This window comes from Pongo abelii, chromosome 11 (genome assembly GCF_028885655.2).
Source record: "Pongo abelii isolate AG06213 chromosome 11, NHGRI_mPonAbe1-v2.0_pri, whole genome shotgun sequence".
Taxonomy (NCBI): Eukaryota; Metazoa; Chordata; class Mammalia; order Primates; family Hominidae; genus Pongo; species Pongo abelii.
Window position 1 is genome coordinate 43,130,877 of NC_071996.2, and position 21,136 is coordinate 43,152,012.

At 33.5% G+C, this 21,136-nt stretch overlaps 1 protein-coding gene across 1 annotated transcript in view; it reads right to left on the minus strand.

Annotated features, from left to right (window-relative positions):
- Positions 1–21,136, minus strand: part of LRP1B (LDL receptor related protein 1B) — a 1,899,171-nt gene that overhangs the window by 527,770 nt on the left and 1,350,265 nt on the right. The window contains exons 34-35 of the mRNA XM_024243817.3: positions 18,182–18,307; positions 16,503–16,634 (exon numbers count right to left, since the gene is read on the minus strand). Of these exons, the coding sequence (XP_024099585.3) occupies positions 16,503–16,634; positions 18,182–18,307 (258 nt within the window). The remainder of the gene's footprint in view (positions 1–16,502; positions 16,635–18,181; positions 18,308–21,136) is intronic.

The window sequence follows — 21,136 nt, forward strand, 5'->3', positions numbered from 1 at the left end:
ATTTTTCCAGTTTAGATCAAAGAAATTTCAACAGTGTAACAAAATATTTACAATTGATGTTCAGCTGAATTTGCTATAATTTCATTATTATAGCTATAACAATTATATAATGTTTGTACACTCATTTAAAGGCTTGTAGTAAATTCTACTTCAAAATCCTGTCTGACTTCAGTAGAAAACTATATGATTTATCTCCCTAAAAAATATTTAAACTAAGATATAGTTACTTGATCTCACATTTCCTACACAAATGATATGAAAACACTATTGCAGAGAGTTTAGACAATGTCACTGATTTATAGCATAATAGGAAATGTCAAGGAGTCCACTTCCAGAATGTTGGCATGAGCGGCCTAGTAGACTCAGCCCCCTACATAACTGGTGAGAATTATTTAATTAAAAAAAATCTCTAAAACTTGATCTAAGGGCATAAACCAAAAGAAGATAAATTATTTAAGAAAATCTACTAAATCTAGGTTAGAACAATAAGAGTCTGTGGCACTTGCACCAAATTCTATTACTGCTTCCTCCACCACCTCAGTTCAGCTTGATGGAAGTTTTACTATAGACAGGAATGGCCAAGAAATTGGGGTCCCCGTTACCGTTGGCTCCCAATTAAAGTCTCATTTGGAAAAGCACGACATCAACTTTTCTCGTACCCTCCAACTCTAAATTGCTGAGCCTAAACTCCTGTTGAATATAGAAAGAGTTCAAGAGCTCCCTTCCTCCACCCATCCTGTACTCAGAGGGGGAAGACCTCCCAATGCAGGGAAGGCCAAGAACCCAAGGGCCCCACTGCCCTTGCCCCACCTTGCTGGTAGGACAGAAGTTCTATGCCAAGAGAGGCAAACCAGAGGCTAACATCCTGCCTACTGCCAGAGTACTGACCCAGAGATTTTGCTTACAGGTAGAAGCAGTCCATAAGAATGGAGAACATCAAACCTCTCCCCAAAAGAACTGATTTTATTTGAAACAGAGTGTGCAGAGTTCAAGCCTAAGTCTACTATCAAAAACAATGGAGATTTTTGTTTTAACCAACTAAGAGCAGGCTGTAGTTTTACGAGAGCAGCAAACTAAATGGTAGGTTCACTAACTTGTCCGAGAAAACTGTGGAAAAAGACAGCAAAGACGAGCCCCTCTGGAGTGAGAAGAAACTTCAAAGACTGGTCTCAAAAACCATCCCTGCCAGAATTTAATTGTATCAGAGTGGAGCAATTAATGTCAAAAGGAATTATCAGCCAGCAAATAGTGCATATGCTACCAAATGAAGGGATCAAACTCAATAAGCATTAAAATCATAGAAAGTGTGTTCTCTGACCACAATTAAGTTGAGTTATAAATCAACAACAACAACAAAAAAGCATGGAAATTCATAAATATAGGGGAAACTCTACAACACATTCTTAAATGACAAATGGGTCAAAAAAGAAATCACAAGAGAAATTAGAAAATACTTTGAGATGAGTGAAAATGAAGACTCTATATATCAAAACTTAGGGAACGATGTTCAAGTAGGTATTGGAGAAAAATTTATAGCTGCAAATGCCTACGTTATACAAGAAGAAAGATTTCAAATCAGTAACCTAATCTTCTTGCTTAAGAACTAGAAAAAAAAAACAGCAAACAAGCAGAAACAAGGACACGATAAAGATTAGAGTGAAATTGTTAAAAATACAGAGAGGAAAAACAACAGAAAATACTAACAAAATCAAAAGTTGGTTCACTGAAAAGATCAACAAATTTGACAAATCTGTAGCTAGACTAACAAAGACAAACAGAGAAAAAAATGAAATTACTAAAATTAAGAATGAAATATGAGAGACACCCCTACTGAGACAGTAGATACAGAAATAAAAAAATGAAATATAAGGGAATACCATGAATAACTATATGCCAAAAATTACATAACTTAGATAAAATGTACAAATTTTGCAAAAGACACAGACTATCAAAACTAAAACATAATGAAACATATGAACAGATCTATAACAATTAAAGAAATTGAATTGTAAATCAAAATCGAATCCCTCAAATCCCAAGAACCAGATGACTTTACTTGATAATTCTAGCAAAGATTTGCAGAAGAAAGCCAATTCTTCAAAAATCCTTCCAAGAACCAGATTATGAGGAAACACTTCTTAATTCATTCTATGAGGTCAAAATATGTGTTACCCTGATACCAAAGCCAATGATAGCATAAGAAAGAAAAATAGTGACCAACATCTTTTATTAATATAGACACAAAAATCTTCAACAAAATGCTAGTAAACTGAATCCAGCAAAATATTAAACAGAAGTATCACCATGACCAGATGGCATTTATTCCATCTGTACTCAAAGCTAGTTAACTTAAACATTTTGGAAATATATTAATTTATTACACCGTATCAACAGAATAAATGACAAAAGGTATATGATCACCTCAGTAGGTATGAAAAAAAAGCATCTAATGAAATATAACACTCCTTCATGATAAGAATGCTATACAAATTAGGAATAGAGGGATCTTTCTTAACCTGATAAATGATATCCACAAAATAAAAACAGCTAAAATCATACAGTTAATGGATAATGATTGGATATTTTCCCCTTAAGATCAAGACTAGAACAAGAATAAGACAAGAATGTGTCTTCTAAACATTTCTGTTTAACATAGTACCGAAAGTTCTAACCAAGGCAATTAGGCAAAAAAGAGGTAGAAGGAGAAGAAGGAGGGGGAGGAGTAAAAGGCACCTAAGTTGGAAATGAAGAAGTAAACTTTCTCAATTTGCAAATGGTGATCTTGTATAGAGAAAATCCTAAGGGATCCACTGAAAATCCATTTAAACTAATAAATTCAGCAATGTTGGAGGATAGAAGATCAATATACAAAAATCAATTGCACTTCAACACATTTATATAATGAACTTGAAAAATAAAATTAAGAAAATTTCACTACAGGTAACATGAAATTTAGAAATAAAGTTAAAGAAATATAAAATTTATACTCTGAAAACTGAAAATCATTTTTAAGAGAAATTTTAAAAGACTCAAATAAATAGAAAGCTATCACATTGATATACTGGAAGATTTAATATTGTTAAGATCACAATAATCCTCAGTTGTTTTCTACAGATTCCTCACGATCTCTCTCAAAATCTCTGCTAGTTTATTTGCTAAAATTGGCAGGCTAATCCTTAAACTCATAAGACAATACAAGGACTCAAAAATAACCAAAAAAGTCTTGAAAAATGAGAACAAAGTTGAAAGACTCACACTTCCAATGTTAAAGCTGAATACAAAGCTATAGTAATCAAGAGAATAGATACTCATAAAAATAAAATAGACATATAGATCAATGAGATAGAATTTAGATAAATAAAGCCTCACATTTACAAGCAAACGATTTCCAACAATTTGCCAAGACAATTTAATAGTGGAAAGACTCGTCTTTTATACAAATGATACTGGGATAAGTAAATATTCATATGCAAATCCACATGGATATCCATATGTATATAGCAAAATTAACTAAAAGTGGATCATAAATCTAAATTTAAAAGTTAAAACATTGCATTTAAAAAGAAACATGGAATTAAATCTTAGTATCTTTGGATTAGGCAATGGTTTCTTAGCTATGATACAAAAAGCACAAGCAACAAAAGAAACAAATAGCTAAATTATACTTCATCAAAATTTAAAACTTTTGTGATTCAAAAGACACCTTTGAAAAGAGAAAAAAGCTACAGCATGGCAGAAAACTTTTGCAAATCATATCTTACAAGGGAGTTTTATCTAGAATGTATTCAAAATTCTAGTAACTCAATATTAAAAAGACAAAGACCCCAGTAATAAAATGGGCAAAAGCTTTAAATAGACGTTTCTTCATATACACATATAAATGGCTAATAAGCACATTAAAAAGATACTCAACATCTTTAGGCATCAGGGAAATGTAAAGTGAAACCACAATGAGATACCACTTTATATTCATCAGAATGGCTACAGATCATAACAAGTCTTGGAGACAATGTGCAGACAATGAAACCCTCACACTCTACTGATGTGAATGCAAATATTTCAACCAGTTTGGAAAACAGTCTGGCCCTTCTTCCAAAGTTTGAACATAAACAGTTGCCATACCTGTCAAGTTCACTCCTAGGTATATACTCAAGAGAAATAAAATCATACGTCCACACAAAAACATCAATGATCCTAGCAGCTTTATTTGTAATAGTCAAAAAAGTGGAAATAACTCAAGTGTCTATCAAATGATAAATGCATAAATGTCTTATAGCAATAAAATGGAAGATTATTTGGCAAAAAACGCAATGAAGTACTGATATATTCTACAAAATAGAACATTATGCTAAGTGAAAGAAGCCAGTCACAAAGGACAACATATCATATGATTCCATTTATACAAAATGTCCAGAGTAGGCTAGTCCGTAGAGATAGAAAGCAGGCCGGATGCAGTGGCTTACACCTGTAATCCCAGCACTTTGGGAGGCCGAGGCCGGTGGATCATTCGAGGCCAGGAGTTAGAGACCAGGCTGGCCAACATGGCAAAACCCTATCTCCGCTAAAAATACAAAAATTAGCCAGGCATGGTGGCACGCGCTTGCAGTCCCAGCTACTTAGGGGGCTGAAGCATGACAATCGCCTGAACCTGGGAGGCAGAGGTGGCAGTGAGCAGAAATCATGCCACTGCACTACAGCCCAGGGGACACAGCGAGACACTGTCTCAAAATGCAAATAAATACAATTTTAAAAAGGGAAAAGTGGTTGCCTTGAGGCTGGGAGTTTGAAAAAATATGAGCAATACTATTAACAGGCATTGTTTTCTTGATGAAAAACTCTACAATTGTATATTAATGATGGCTGCACAGCTCTGTAAATATACTCAAAATCATTGACTTGTACATATGTAAAATAAATCCCAATAAAGATGTTAGTTAAAATAAAGAAAATTCTATTTTGAGACATTATCACAAATGATAAAAATTTACGGCCAAAACTTAGAAACAATCCAAATATCCAAAAGTATTGGAAAGGTTAAAAAATGTATGCTAATCCACATAATATAATGTATTCCTATTAAAATAGTATTTACAAATTGTTAATCATAACATAGGAGAGTGTTCATGTTAGAATTTTAAGTAAAAGAAACAAGAAACAATCATATCAATAATAAAATGTATTTGTATTTAAAAAATAACATGAATATTAAATACCAAAATATTAATAGTTGCTGTCTGTGTTGTTGTAGTATTGGTGATTTTTATTTCAACTTTCTTTCATGTTTTCTAATTTTACAAATTTGCTATAAATTTAAATTTAAAAAAATTTAAACAAGTAAAAGTATTTAATCATGGATTGAGGTTTGCCATCAATAAGTGATTGCAAAACTGGTATTATTCTACCAACTCATTTTCATAATGTTTAATGATGATTGAGCTAATAGATGTCTATTTTTTAATTTAAATCATCACTCTTTTTAGTTAATAGGGTTTTAAATGAACATTAAAAATAATTGAGTATGCAAATATACTCATTAGTATCCTTTATTGTTATCAGTAAATTAAAATCTGAGCCAGTGAGCTCAAAACATCAGTTGCTTTACCACTAAAATAATATTAGGAGAGAAGAGTAAAGAAAAAAAGTTATAAGGCTATGGTCATATTTTAAATGTTATTATTAAAAATCACTAATAAATCTCAGCTCTTTTATTCTCTATTAATGAGAATAATATGTCATAGGAAACAAAAATAAAAATTATGAATCTTCTTATTCAGTATTTAGATAACTTTTTACATATGTTTAGAGCCTTGAATTACTAGATTGGATCATCAGTTTTATCATTATCTCATATTTAATTTGTAAGGAAAGCAGCAAAATATAATCCCTCCTGTGAATGTTTGCTTTTTTCCCCTGAAGAACAGAGCAGATGATACAATACAGTCTACATTTTTTGCTCAAGCTATTCAAGTCTAATTCTGATTCTTTTCACATAGGTTTTAATGACTGTTGACTGAGAAAATAGATTAAAAAAAAAATAGCCTATAGGTTGTTATTGTTGATGCTATTAATATTAGAAGTTGAATAGTCAAAAAGCTGGCACAGATCGAGAGATCACTATTAAGACGTTGCTTTGTATAACTCTAAAATACTCCAACTCCAGAGATTCATAATTTTTAAGTAATCTAGTCTAGAATTTTATACTAGACACTGACAATCAAGTTACATTTCTGGTTCCACTTCAGTTTTTTCCTACTTAATCTCTAGCTCCTCTCATTGAATCTTCAGTAAAATTAAATAATAAATAAAGGAAACAAACTTTAAGACTAATGAAACTAGTTTTATTTGTTTTATTTTCTTTAACATAGCCTTTGATAAATTCACTGACACATTGAGTTAGCCATAGTGTGTAATGGGAGACTGACCGGTGTCCTAGAAACTGATTTGTTTCATTGCTCTTGAGCACCATTGCAAGCATAAAGAATTGACAATTGTTCCCAGATACTTTGAAGCTCCCTTTGAAGCCAAGCAACTCTGGAGAGGAATACTTGGGGAAATACTAGAACTCAGTCTAAGCATAGTTAACACCAGTTAACATTCAGCGCGCTTTGGTGACAAACAATGAAGTCACTACAATAATAATTCTATTGGTGATATACACAAAGGTGTGTATGCACATACAAAGGTGTGCATACAAATACAAATACACAATTGTATTTCCCAGGCAATCCTAGACAGCTGTAAGCAGTTTCTTGAAAGAGCTTTTATTAATTAAATAGCTACAGTGCTGAAGAGACCTTAAGCCAAAGATTTGGCTTAGGTTACTATATCATGAAGCCTTTTCCAGACACTAGACAAAAACTTCAAAGAATGGTTGGAAGAAGTTTCTGGCTTTTGTTGAAGGACTCTTCTGGAATGGTAGCCAAAGGCAAATGTGGCAAACTCATGACATGAAAAGCTAGGTACTAATGAAAGAGATGCTCAGGATAACAAATAGTAGCCTAAAGAAAAAGACAGCGGGGTTTGCTACTGCCAAGAAGGATAGCGGATCTAAACCAGAGGAACACATCAGAATCACCTAAAATAATCTTAGATTTTGCCCTGGTATAGGTTTCTTGAGCTTAGCAATATTTGTATTTGGGGATGGTTAATACTTCATTTTGGGAAAGGAACAGGACACTAAACATGCACAGGGCATTTTTTAGCAGCATCCCTGGTTTTCATTCAACAGATACCAATGTGACAGCTAACAATGTTTCCAGATATTGCAAAGTGTACTTTGGGGTACACAATTTTCCCCATTTGATAAACAATCATAGATCAACTAAGTCAAATTCTCAGTACTAGGACTACCCTGCTCCCTAGCTTGGACTTCTGAATCCCACACATTGAATGGTTAGGTATTTCTGGCCCTTGGCCTTATATTGCATGTTTTGAAATTGTTATTGTTGCTGTGAAACACCCATCCTGGCCAGGCACGGTGACTCACGCCTGTAATTCCAACACTTTGGGAAGCCAAGGCGGTGGATCACCTGAGGTCAGGAGTTCAAGACCAGCCTTGCAAACATGGAAAAATCCTGTTTCTATTAAAAATACAAAAAAATTAACTGGTGTGGTTGTGGGTGCCTGTAATCCCAGCTACTTGGGAGGTAGAGGCAGGAGAAATGTCTCTTGAACCCAGGAGGTGGAGGTTGCAGTGAGCTGAGATCACACTATTGCACTCCAGCCTGGGCAACAGAGCAAGACTGTCTCAAAAAAAAAAAACACACACACACACACACAAAAAAGCATCCATCGTTTCCTGGATATTTGTGGAATCTTTCTGTACTCAACTTACTCTAGCATGGCAGTGTGGAGAAAGCAAATGATGAAAAAATATATATGTGTGAATTTAAATCCCATCTTTGTTCTATTCCATTTGTAAAACATTTGGCAGTTCATTTAAGCTTTGTCTTTAATTTCTGCCTAAAGGACTTCTCCAGTCATCTACAGTCCACTATTAACTGGAGGCAAAATGAGGATCAAGACAATGCCCATAACATTTCACATTAATAATTCATTCTCACATGGTTTAAGCCAGAATACAGAAGCTGTCCATACAGGAATATCACTGATATTTCAAACCTGCCATCAGAGTTCACCCTTTAGAAAATAATGTGTGGGAATAAGATACATAAAAGGTGTATAATATTGTGATAGGCAGCCCCTAATGTGGCCCCCTCTTACCCCTACCACCTGGTATTCAATCCTTTTCTAGTCCCTTTCTCTGAGTGGAGGATGGATCTAGTTAGTAGCTTCTAATAAATAGAATATACCAAAAGTGATGGGATATCATTTCTGAGACTGGGTGACAAGAAGTCTGACTTCCATTTTGTGAATGCCTTCTCCCACTCTCTTATTCACTAGCTCTAAGAGAAGCTTGTGGTCATGCTGTGAACTGCCCTGTAGAAAGGCCCACATGACAAAGAACTGAGATAATACTCAGTAGAGAGTTATGGTCAGAATTCTATTCAACAACCTGCAAGGAACAGAATCCTGCCAACAGCCCCATGAGCGAGCTTGGAAGTGAGTCCTCCCTAATTGAGCCTTCTGATGAGACCACATCTATGTGCAACACTTTGATTGCAGTCTCATAAGAAACTTTGAAGCAGATGACACAGCAAGCTGACCAATAGAAACTATGAGATTATAAGCATTGTTTTGTCTTACTGTTAGTAATTTGTTACACAGTAATAGATAACTAATGTAAACATAGTAGAATAAAGGATTTTTTATCTCTTCTTCTCCTCATCCATTCCATGACAATCATAACTATGATGATGATGATGATGATGATGATGACGATGATGATGATGCCCTCCCTAACTATCCGAGTCTCAGATGAAGCTGTGCCATGAGTCTTCTGCCCCTCAATCTACCAGGGGCAATCCTATACTGACCATATTATCATGATTCTCTCAAGCCCTGAGTCCTAATATGGCCTATCAATTAGCTTTCCCAATCATAATTAAAATAAGATTAAAATTCTCATTATGAAACTATTAGGGATCAAATGTGGATTATTTCACATTGCTTATGCAATTCTTGTTTGATGTCAATCTCAGGGGCAAAAACCCAAAAGAATCCTGAATGCAGAATTTAATTAGGGCATCTCAAAGCAACCAAGTCTTTTCCATACCCATATCTCATCCTGAAACCCAGTTTAATATTAAAATAAAAATACCAACCTTCCTCAAAAGATTATTTTGATAAATTAAATGACATAAATACACAAAGTTTCCTAACTTTACTCCTGTGATGTAGTAAGTGTGCAACAAATATTAAGGGTTTCTTGTTATTTTAATTTCTTCCTCTTCCAACCCCTCAGTTTTCTAATTCTCTTATGGGTGTTTAATTCCATTTCTAGGCTTTTTCAATTTCTGCCAAGTTCCTATTCTAAAAATACTAAGGAATTCATAGAACCAATTAGTTATTTTTTTCACCTTAAAGTTTCAAAATGATCCACTTACTACTTGTTGCCCTTAGATAAAAATAAGGCCAAATGATAAAATGAAATTAAAGATCCATTGCTTATGACCAGCCCATAAACAAATTAAATAACTTTCCTTTTTCATTAACTAGAATATTGTCTAGTTGATTAAAAATTAATGGCCCAAAAATTCAGAAGCTGAATCACCGCTTTTTTTTAAATAAATGCTATCCAAAAGACAAATTGATTAATACATATTCAGTTTTCTTAAAATGGGAAGAAAAGCACTTTTTCAAGTTTAAGTTTACAGTTGAAGATACTAAAGGTACCAACGTACCTAAGCTAAAAGAGATCGCCTCATTATCATTTAATCTGTCAGCATATCTAGGGCTGGGTTTCTGGAAATAAACAGGTACTAATCTATCCTCTAAGGATCAGAGTATGGAGTAATTTTAAAAACATAAAATAGCTTGACCTATCCATAAAAATACTTTTTTCACATATCTTTAGGGGTGTTTTAGCCAGATGTTGCCAGTGGGTTAAGACACTGTGATCTGCTCAAATATATATAATTTAAAAACTTGTCAATCTCTTAGCAGCTACTAATAATTTACTGTGAATTGAAGTAACCATGCCTTTAGAAAACAGGTTTCTCCGCAGCTCCATTTTGATAAAGAAGAGAGGGGAGAAAGAGTGGTACATTCAATTCTGAATGTACCACTGAGGAGAAGCCTCAGTAGCTAAAAAGAAATACGGCAGCACAAAGTAACTCAGGCAGGGAAAAAGAAAGGTTTCCTAATGCAGATTTGATGTGCTTCATGTGGATTAATCTAAAGTTGGTGTCAAGATCTTTCCCTTTCCTGAGGGGTGCTGAGTGCCTGAAGTTTCATGAGACTTGCCTAAGAGATTCACTCAAAAATATGGAAAATAATATAGATCTCAAATAAGTTGACCAAAGGTTTAATCTTAGTAGGTGATCATTCTGCATCTTCTGGTGCTTTTAACTTCAGGTAACATACTGATAAATTAAATGCCTAATAGGGGCTTGTTTTTATGTTTTGAGTTTAGAAATTACCCAAAAAGGATCTGTGAGATATTTCCAGTAATTTACTTAACCTAAAACGCCTTATGTTATGCATGTTTATGATATTTATATTTCAGGTAGTATTGATAAGTTTTTATTTTCTTGTGATATTACATCTTGAAAGATTTACTGAATTGACTACCTACAAATCTATACACACTGTTCACATGATTAAAAAAACATATTATTGAAGACAGTTTGAAATGACAACAAAAAGTAGTTTTAGTTTCACTGTCACAAGAAGAAATTGAAGCAGCCCTAAAAATTCACTTTGTAGCCAAGAAAATGGTTTTCATAAAATTGAAAAAATGTCCCAAAGCAACAATATTATATTTCTTAAACTATTGCTGCTACTGACATATAAAGAATTCTTTCTATAATTCCTCTGTGGCCTCGGTTGGTGACAAAGTGGTTACTAGAAAAATTTTGTAAATAGTTTCTTTTATAAGCTTCCAGGCATAGAAAATAAAAAAGAGACTCATTTGAGTGTCACTATCTTCAATTATTAAATGGGTTTAAAAATCATATGATTCAGTATATAAATCAAAATAATACATGATCTTCTACTAGCACAAATTTGCAGAAGTGCAATGCAGTGTCATCAAGTAATGCCAACAATGGTCAAAATAAACTTTTGCTTCAGTGGTTACAAATGCAAGACGGCACGGTGGAAAGAACTGGGAGTAAGATACTCCATTAGTATATGGCAACTTGATCTCTTTGGGTTCCAGTTTCCTTACCTGTATCATGAGGGAGTGCTACAAATGGTATCAAATACTCCTAGTTCTACGTTTCAAAGATAAATATGAATGTTGTGGGACTATTACAGAGGGATTCTTTCATATAAATAGATGACATTCACTGTATAAATGTGGCAATGATATTTTCTCACATATACTCGTTTAGTGTTTTCAAAATATGTTTTAATTTTTAGAGTTCTAAGTTCACAGCAAAACTGATCAGAAAGTAGAGTTCCCATATATTCCTTCCACCATACACAAACAGCCTTGCCCACTATCAACATCTCACACCACAGCGATGCATTTGTCACAGGTGAATTTAACACATCACATAGTTTATAATTAGCATCTATCGTTAACATTAGGGTTCACTCTTGGTGTTATACATTCTGTGGATTTAGATAAATGTATACTGACATGTTCCTTCAGTGTTTTTATTGTCTTAGCCAGATTACTATGTGATGATATAAAAAAAATTAAAATATTTCCTATAGTAAGTTCCAGGCAATGACATCCAAATAATGACCCTTATTCTGTTTATTTTTTTCTTTTAATAGAGACAGGGTCTCACTATATTGCCCAGGCTAGTCTCAAACTCCTGGCCTCAAGTGATCTTGCCACCTCTGCCTCCCAAAGTGCTAGGGTTACAGGTATGAGCCATTGCAGCTGGACCCTTGTTTATCTTTATCTTCCACGCAACTTAGACGTGAAATTCTAAACCTGGTAGATATTATAGTAACCAACAGTTGTTGCATCATTGAGTTGGATGACCCAAATTTCAATAAAAGAGATAAAAGATGAAAAAAGAATGTAAGTGTGAAGTTTTCCAGATGAATAATCATTCTGTGAGTAGAATGTCCTCTTCAAGTAGCATCCAATTGTTTCATTATTAAGGAGAAGTCATAAGTACCCCAAGGGGAGGGAGAACTGAATATTGAATAGAGCATTACTTACTGAAGATCACTTAACTAAGTGGAGCAATGGGCTTTGCTTTGAAGGCTTTTCTCCTAACTAAAATGTATCTGTTAAAGCATCAAATGCAGTATTCATTTATCAGGAGGAATATCACCCAGCAGGCAAGGATTTTCAAAGCTCAATATGTTTTTTTCCACTGGAATGGGACTTTTCCAGTGAAGAGATAAAAATTCTTTGAACATTTTAAATCTAGCCACAGGGTCTTTTTTTCTTCTGTGGAGAGTATCCAGAATTGCTTCATCTGGTAGAAAAAACAATTTGTTCATTGTAGAAAGCTTTAATTTATTAACAATCAAACCCAGAAAGATTCAGATCTGTTAATTCTTATGAAATGCACAGGTTTTGAGAATACATTCTTTCTGTAATATCATGGTAATGAAATAGTATTAATAAATTATGATACTCGTACTTTGCAAATGATTCTCTTCCACTTCATCTCCTTAGCATGACTGGGGCTGTTTGTTTAGAATAAGAGGCAACGGTGCCCTTCCATTTTGTCATTTTTATCTTTGATCCTAAAGTAGAGATTATGGCCCTGGGGTTAATGTCATTAATGGAAGAAGAGGAAATAAAATATCTGCAAAAGAAATTAATCAAGAAAGAACCTATAATCAGGTGAAATATGAAGGTCATGGTTAAAAAAAAAAAGATAAACAAGTAGAGACTGATACAACAAAAAACTTTGTTTTCTCTCTTTCTCTGAGGAACAATTCAGGTTTTCCTTTCACTCTCTCTCTCTAACTTCCCTTCACGAAGGTACAGAGCTTCTATATCATCACTATAAAGATATTATAAATCAAGCTGCTGACACTTATTCTGATCGTAATATATTTTCATAAAACACAGTTAATAAAGGATCAGACTGTAAAGTAGATGGAAGTAACACGAGTTATGCAAAAAGGCGGTAGAAAGCTCCTGATAGCACCACTACCATCGTGACCTTCATTAGGGTTTCAGTTAGTTCAGTCTAAGCACTGAATGTTAGCCTCTTAGATTTACATTTCACATTGTAAAGAGTTGCTGATATCTAATCTTTAAACATTGGCTCTACAGACTGATGATGATGATGATGATGATGATGATGATGATGTTTATCCTCAAAAGGGAGATTTATTAACCTGTGTTTATTGCCTCAGAGTAGTGAAGAAACACCCATTTTTCTGTTCAGATAACTGAATAGAAAATATAATATCAGTTGAGAGAACAGTAAAACAAAATCCTAGCTAATTAGAAATTTAAATGTAGCTTCCAGGGCATCTTTGTAAAATATATATATTATATATATATATATATAATATATATATATACACACAAACACATATATAACATATGATAATTTCTACAATATTTTACTTCCCACTTATTTGATACTTTTGTTAACCATTCTCTGAGCACCAACGTATATCAGGTACTTCGTTAAACATTTGCTTACATTGATCTAAACATGCCCACACCCCAAAAAAGGAAACGGAACCTCAGAAAAATTAGGTAACTTACCCAAGGTCACAAAGCTACTAGTGGTTGAGCTGGTATTAGAACCCAGGTTGTCTGTGGCTAAACTCTGGTTTCTTCCAACTATGTTTCACTAGCCTGTAGATCTCTAACCTTCTTTGGTTTTAAAGAAAGTTTTTCACTGCTGTATTCTGAGTAACAGTAGGGATTTTAATAGATTCTTGAACTTTCTACCTACATGACTATTCCATATGCTTGCATCCCTTTACATTTAGAAGAAGAAATAGCTTTTCTGAAAATAACTTTTCCCCAGGAAATAAAAATATGGTAGGCAAAATGTAAAGAACAAAGTTTTAACTAAAACAGGTAACTTCTCCTTAGGAAAAGATACTTTGACATGGAATAAGTTTATGATATTAATAATTATTGGTCATTTTGAAACAGAAAGTCCTATTCTCTGCAAATAAACACATCCTCCATCATGGTACATGATATTAAACTTAACCATTTCAGGGCCAATATAAACTTTGGAGAGTGAATTTAACTCATTCAAATGATCCATTTACCCTTAAAAAGCAAAAGATTTACTAGTGATCTTATCAAGACATTTAGATCAAATTGCTTTTATTAATATTTTTTCCTCATGGAAATTTATCAAATATTTTCAAAAATCATTATGGAGTCTTCAAAATAATTAAATATATGCTCCAGCTAAAACAAAGGATTACGTACCTAGTAAAAATATATGCATGTACTGTATACATAAAATCTTTTAAAAGTTCAAGTTTTCTTAGCTTTGCACTTAATAAATCCTATATGATAAAATTCTAAAGAATAAAATGCAGGTACATAAGAGACAAAGCAGATTATTCATTGTAGAGGTAATTAGCTTTCCACCAATAATGAGATTTGATTAAAGTCTGATCAAAAACCACACTGAGATTTTGGCAAAATTAACATATTGCTTAATAAAATATGTTATACTTCTTTGTATTTCCTTTTGGTAATGGTGATTTTAAAAATTTGCTTCTATCCAATTCCAAACATTTGGTGCAAAACAATCTACTTAAGAAAAGTCATTTTTGAACAATTTGTGAAGATCCCCAGTAATTCACTAACTTGTAGTCCAGAATTTTATTAATACATGATTAAACAAAATGTGTTAGAACTGGGGAAAAATAAGCAACTACCAGAAGCTCACATGCTGGTGCAAGATTACAATGATTCTTTTTTTTAGGATTATAAATCAAATAGCTATTTTTTTTTTTTAAATTAATTAATTAATTTATTATTATTATACTTTAGGTTTTAGGGTACATGTGTGCAATGTGCAGGTTAGTTACATACGTATACATGTGCCATGCTGGTGCGCTGCACCCACTAACTCGTCATCTAGCATTAGGTATATCTCCCAGTGCTATCCCTCCCCCCTCCCCCCTACTCCCACCCCACAACAGCCCCCAGAGTGTGATGTTCCCCTTCCTGTGTCCATGTGTTCTCATTGTTCAATTCCCACCTATGAGTGAGAATATGCGGTGTTTGGTTTTTTGTTCTTGCGATAGTTTACTGAGAATGATGATTTCCAATTTCATCCATGTCCCTACAAAGGACATGAACTCATCATTTTTGATGGCTGCATAGTATTCCATGGTGTATATGTGCCACATTTTCTTAATCCAGTCTATCATTGTTGGACATTTGGGTTGGTTCCAAGTCTTTGCTATTGTGAATAATGCCGCAATAAAATGTGGAGAAATAGGAACACTTTTACACTGTTGGTGGGACTGTAAACTAGTTCAACCATTGTGGAAGTCAGTGTGGCAATTCCTCAGGGATCTAGAACTAGAAATACCATTTGACCCAGCCATGCCATTACTGGGTATATACCCAAAGGACTATAAATCATGCTACTATAAAGCTATTTGTTTTTTAACATTAGATAAAACTGAGTCTTTACACATATAAAAACACCGTGGAAATGCATTTACATGTTCAACACTGAAATGTTAATTCAGAAAACATATAATTTAGCATTTATTTTGATAAGTTTAAGCCCTCAAGTTGAAGATAATAACTCTGAATGTTAATGTGAATACCAAACATTTATGCTATGTCAGAATTTAGCAATTAGCACCAAAAAACTTGTTTACTTCAGTAAATTCAACAGTGTCTACCATTAATTTCCCATCACTTATTCATATTAGCCGCAGCAAAATGTTAGTGTCCACTTTGCTTCCTGTTGCTTCCTTTCACTGTTTGCTAAAATATAAGAAGGTAAAGTAAAATCTGACTCCAAATGATACATACTATATTCAACAATAGTTTTCAGTGGTTTAGCATGTATAATTGTTTCTAGTACTTGGATTTCATTTGCCACTGCTTGTATTACAATAGAAAATCACATCCTGAATATATTTTAAATAAGGTTATATTTTAGTACATAATAGATCAAAATGCTTTATATGTCTTTATATTTATAACTAGATAAAAGTAAAGTATCAAAATAAAAAAGAGAGAGAAATAAAAATAAGCAACCAAGTGCCAATGATGGTATGTTAATGCAATTGCAATTCAAATGCTATACTTTAGGACAATTTTACTTGATTTTTTTTTCAGACATTACACATTTAGAACAATTTATGATTGGCCTTAAAATTTATCTATTTGCTGCTTTCTTATTTCTCATCTCGACTATTAAAGCACAGAGGAAAACGTTGTATTCCCAACATGTTTAATAAATCAAGTGAATATATTATGCATAAATTATGACTCAAAAGCTATTTACCTGCATGGAAATCTATTCCCACAGCAAATGAAGTTCCTGATATAGGCATCAAAGCATCCATTTTGTCACTTGGTTCCAGAGGTATTCCCCTGATTCCTTCATGAACAGAGTACATAAGAAATGATTCTATACCTAAATGCAGGGCAGGAGATAAGGGGGGGAAGGGAAGCCCAGAATGAATATTTAAAATACAAATAATTTCATTCGTATTATTTTTAACAATCTTAATTTATGTTAATAAATGTATTTCCTAGCCTTTTAAAAAAAATTATTGTGTACTACACTTCCTGACTACTGAAAGGTAGGTAGATTTGTAGTTCTCAAACTTGATTATGCATAAGATTTGTTAAAATAGGAATTTATTAAAATGAATTAGTGGGCCCCATCCCAGAAGCCTGATCATTTAAATTTCTAAAAATCTCCCAATTGGTGATGACGATGCTGGTACGGGCCCCACACTTTCATAAGCACTGAGTTAGATGATTCATGGAAGCCTACCTCATCTCTCAACCAAAATTTATTCCCTCTTCTTCTTTAAAATCCAAACATCTCTTTACTTACATATGATAATAAATCTGATTTAAGATAACTATATCACTGATATTTTTAATAGACATTTAGATTTCTTAAATTAAGAAATTTTTGAAGTTAGTCTTCATATATCTTTGTCATACTAAGAATACATCAATAGCTTAATTAGCTTTTAATATCTCACTTCTCTGGCATCAAAAGCCTGTCCTAAAATAGGCACATAAATATTAAGCTAAGTACCAGAAGTACACATGCTAATGCTTATGCATTTTGTCAATATATTAGAAAATATTTATATTTGTTCTTATTAAAACTAGAATGCCTAGAATTAAATCTGTTTCCACTATTTCCTATCCATGTAACCTGAGTAAATTGTTTAATTTCTCTGTGCCTCAGGTTCCTTATTTCTTAAATGGGGATAATAAGAGACCTACCTCATGAGGTTATGAGGATTAAGTGAATTAATATGTTTAAGGTGCTTAGAACAGTGCCATGAACATAGTAAGTATCATATAAATATTGGATTTAAAATAAAATAAATGATAATACATATATACATATATAGATATTTCTGAAATAAGATTGGAACATTTTTAAAGATAAAAATTCAGCTATGATCATTAGATATAAAAGATCATTCTAGAACCAAAGATCTTTGGGACTAATAGAACTAGAGACTGCAAAACAAGATTTCTTAGGTACCAGTTCTCTTACAGTGCTTTTCTCCCTCAGTTATGCAAACCTGAGACCTCACGTTCTCTCTAGTGCTTTCTCTAATATAGTCTAAAGTAAACATTACTTAGTTCAAATTCTACATTAATTCCAGCCAATCAAGCACTGCTTTTTACTATGCTTTTTGCCTATTCAGGTTGAAGGTAGCTTCTACCAGATTTGATTAAAGTTTGATAATAAACTGCAGTTGCTAAAATAACTAAAAAATTAGAAAGTCTTATAAGGTAGAACAATGATATTTTAAATATTTCAAATATTAAAATTTTACACATATGAGACGAAACAGTATACCATTTCCTAATAACTAGTTAATTTTTTTCTAATGTTTAACTGACTTTGGTTGCCTAAAGTCTGCATGGTATGTAATGATTAATGAAGTAAATGAACCAAAGGTAAGGTTTTTCGTGAACTCATACCTTGACATGACATGCGGTTCTTTTGGAGATAATATCCCACTGTACACATACAAGTCCTTGTAGTTTCAGATGTTGGTAAACAAAGTTGAGAGCATCCACCATTGTTTAGTTGGCAGGAATTGCTGCCTGCATAGAATGAAAACAAGACAAATTTCTTTAATGAAATTTTTTTAAAAATAAAGTTGTATTTAATGTCAATAATCTGACAAATATGTATGCTATTGATTTCTAAATGCAGCTGTTTCATATTGGTTAAAGATTACATTTTATTCTCTTGAATAATTTAAAGTAGTAAATTATGGTTGAATTTGCCCTTTCAAAAAAGTCAACAGACACACATGAGAAGATTAATAGTTACGGAAAAGCAAAAGGAAATTGATTTGTCATAAATATTTTCGTAGACCTTTGTAATATTTTAAGATCGGAGAAACCAGCATCTTTTTCTCTTTTGATTTTTAAATTTTACTTCAACTCTACAATTACTTCCTTTGCAAGAATATTTTATCCAAATGTGTCACATAAATAGCTGTTAAATTATTACTAACCACTCAAAGATTATGCGTCTAAAAGAAAGGAGGTATGTATGTGTATATGTATTCAATTAATTTTTAAAAGCAAGGAAATAAATTTTCCCATTCATAGAAATATAATTCTCCCAAAATATATGAAAAACACAGCCATAAGAGTCATCTAATTAATTGGCATATTAATTCCTCTTCTTTCTGTGGAGTACCAATGACAAATATTAGTCAGGTAACCACAGGTAGGCATTCTAGAATCCCTACTAAAGATGTTCCATTGAATTTACTAGGCCCAATGTGCTAATTAATGCTGGTAGTGTGAAGTTAAGTAATTTACAATCTTACCCAGAAAGTTCATTAAAAATCCGATTTTTACATCTTTTTTATTATTCTAGAGCATGCAATGCCATTTACTGGATGTTCAAGAACTGATATGAAGTACCATAAATCCAGTGAGAATTACAAAGCATGATGAAAGCTCGATATCAATAGTTCTCTGTGGAAATTTCAAAATACCAATGCAGCTCATTATTTCTCTTCTTCTGAATTCAAGATGGTCTGATGAGATTTAATTGTTCAATCGAATCTGTCATGAGCTCTGTCATTTTTGAAGTGTGAAATACTCTCAACTTGGGAGATTTCTCATCAGGAGATCTACCACATTCGCTGCTCATGTCCTGTATCTGCCAGTTTGGCCACTGATGAACTCCATTTTATGTAGGGCCATATAATGGCCCTGAACTTTTAAAATGATTACATTTATCCTATATAAACTAATAAAAATTAACCAATTCATTCCACATTTTTTCCAAGCTGATGTATAACATTAAGATGAAATTTCATTTCTCTCATTTATCAAATAATGAAACAATTATATTTATAGATTTACAATATATATATGTGTGTGTGTATATATATATATATATATATTTTTTTTTTTTTTTTGAGACAGTTTCACTCTGTTGCCCATGCTGAAGTGCAGTGGTGCAATCTTGGCTCATCGCAAGCTCCACTTCCCGGGTTCAAGCAATTCTCCTGCCTCAGCCTCCCAAGTAGCTGGGATTACAGGGGCCTGCCAACATGCCTGGCTAATTTTTGTATTTTTAGGAGAGATGGGATTTCACCATGTTGGCCAGGCTAGTCTTGAACCCCTGACATCCAGTGATCCACCCACCTCGGCCTCCCGAATTGCTGGGATTACAGGCATGAGTCACTGCCCCCAGCCTAGATTTATAATAATTATATACTGACAATCCACATATTTCATTTTGTAGAAAACATGGGTATATTAATGTAATGCCAATCTTTTAGAGAGATGTATTTAGATGCAGATGTATTTCAACTACCGAGACTGAAAGGCTGGGGAGAGATCGGCAGATTGTACTTAACTATAAAGCTTGAAAGAACAACATTTGGAGAGAAAGAGAAATAAGGGAATTGAAGAGGCTAGGCAGGGTGATTCACACCTGTAATCTCAGCACTTTGGGAGGTCAAGGTGGGCAGATCTCTTGAGGTCAGGAGTTCTGAGACAAGCCTGTCTCGAAACCCCATCTCTACCAAAAAAGCAAAAATTAGCCGGGCGTGGTGGCTACACCTGTAATACCAGCTACTTGGGAGGCTGAGGCATGAGAATCGTTGAACCCTGGAGGCAGAGGTTGCAGAGATTATACCACTGCACTACAGCCCAGGTAACAGAGTGAGACTGTCTCAAAAAAAAAAAAAAAAAAAAAAAAGAACAAGAAGTAAAGAGAAATAGGTTAGGAAAGACAATGAACTTGTAAAAATAAGAGAATGTGGCCGGGGACGCTGTGGCTCACGCCTGTAATCCCAACATTTTGAGAGAGACTGAGGCCGGCGGATCACCTAGGGTCAAGAGTCCAAACCAGCCTGGCCAACATGGTGAAACCCCGTCTCTGCTAAAAAAAAATCCAAAAACAATTAGCCAGGCATGGTAGTGGGTGTCTGTAATCCCAGCTACTCAGGGGACTGAGACAGGAGAATTGCTTGAACCCAGGAGACGAAAGTTGCAGTGAGCTGATATAGTGCCACTGCACTCCAGCCTGGGTGACAGCGTGAGACTCCATCTCAAAAAATAGATAAATAAATAAGAGAATGTGAGGGGTTATATGGCCTTAATAACAGCAAAAATACGTGAAAAAAAGGACCTTCTGGGTCTGGGGCTGTATATTTTTAATATAATTGCAAAAATAGCCATATATAAGTATTGTATATAATATTTCAGATAAATATTCAGATATATGGAGAGAACTATATTTTTGATAAACAATAAAATTAATATATTTCAACAATTAATGTTAAACACTAACCATATACATTTCATATATCCTTTGTTTAGTCTCTAAGAAGAAATTAATAATGAAGGAGAGAAAAAGTAAAAAATAACGAAATGAATTCTTAGTTACAATAAAGTTCT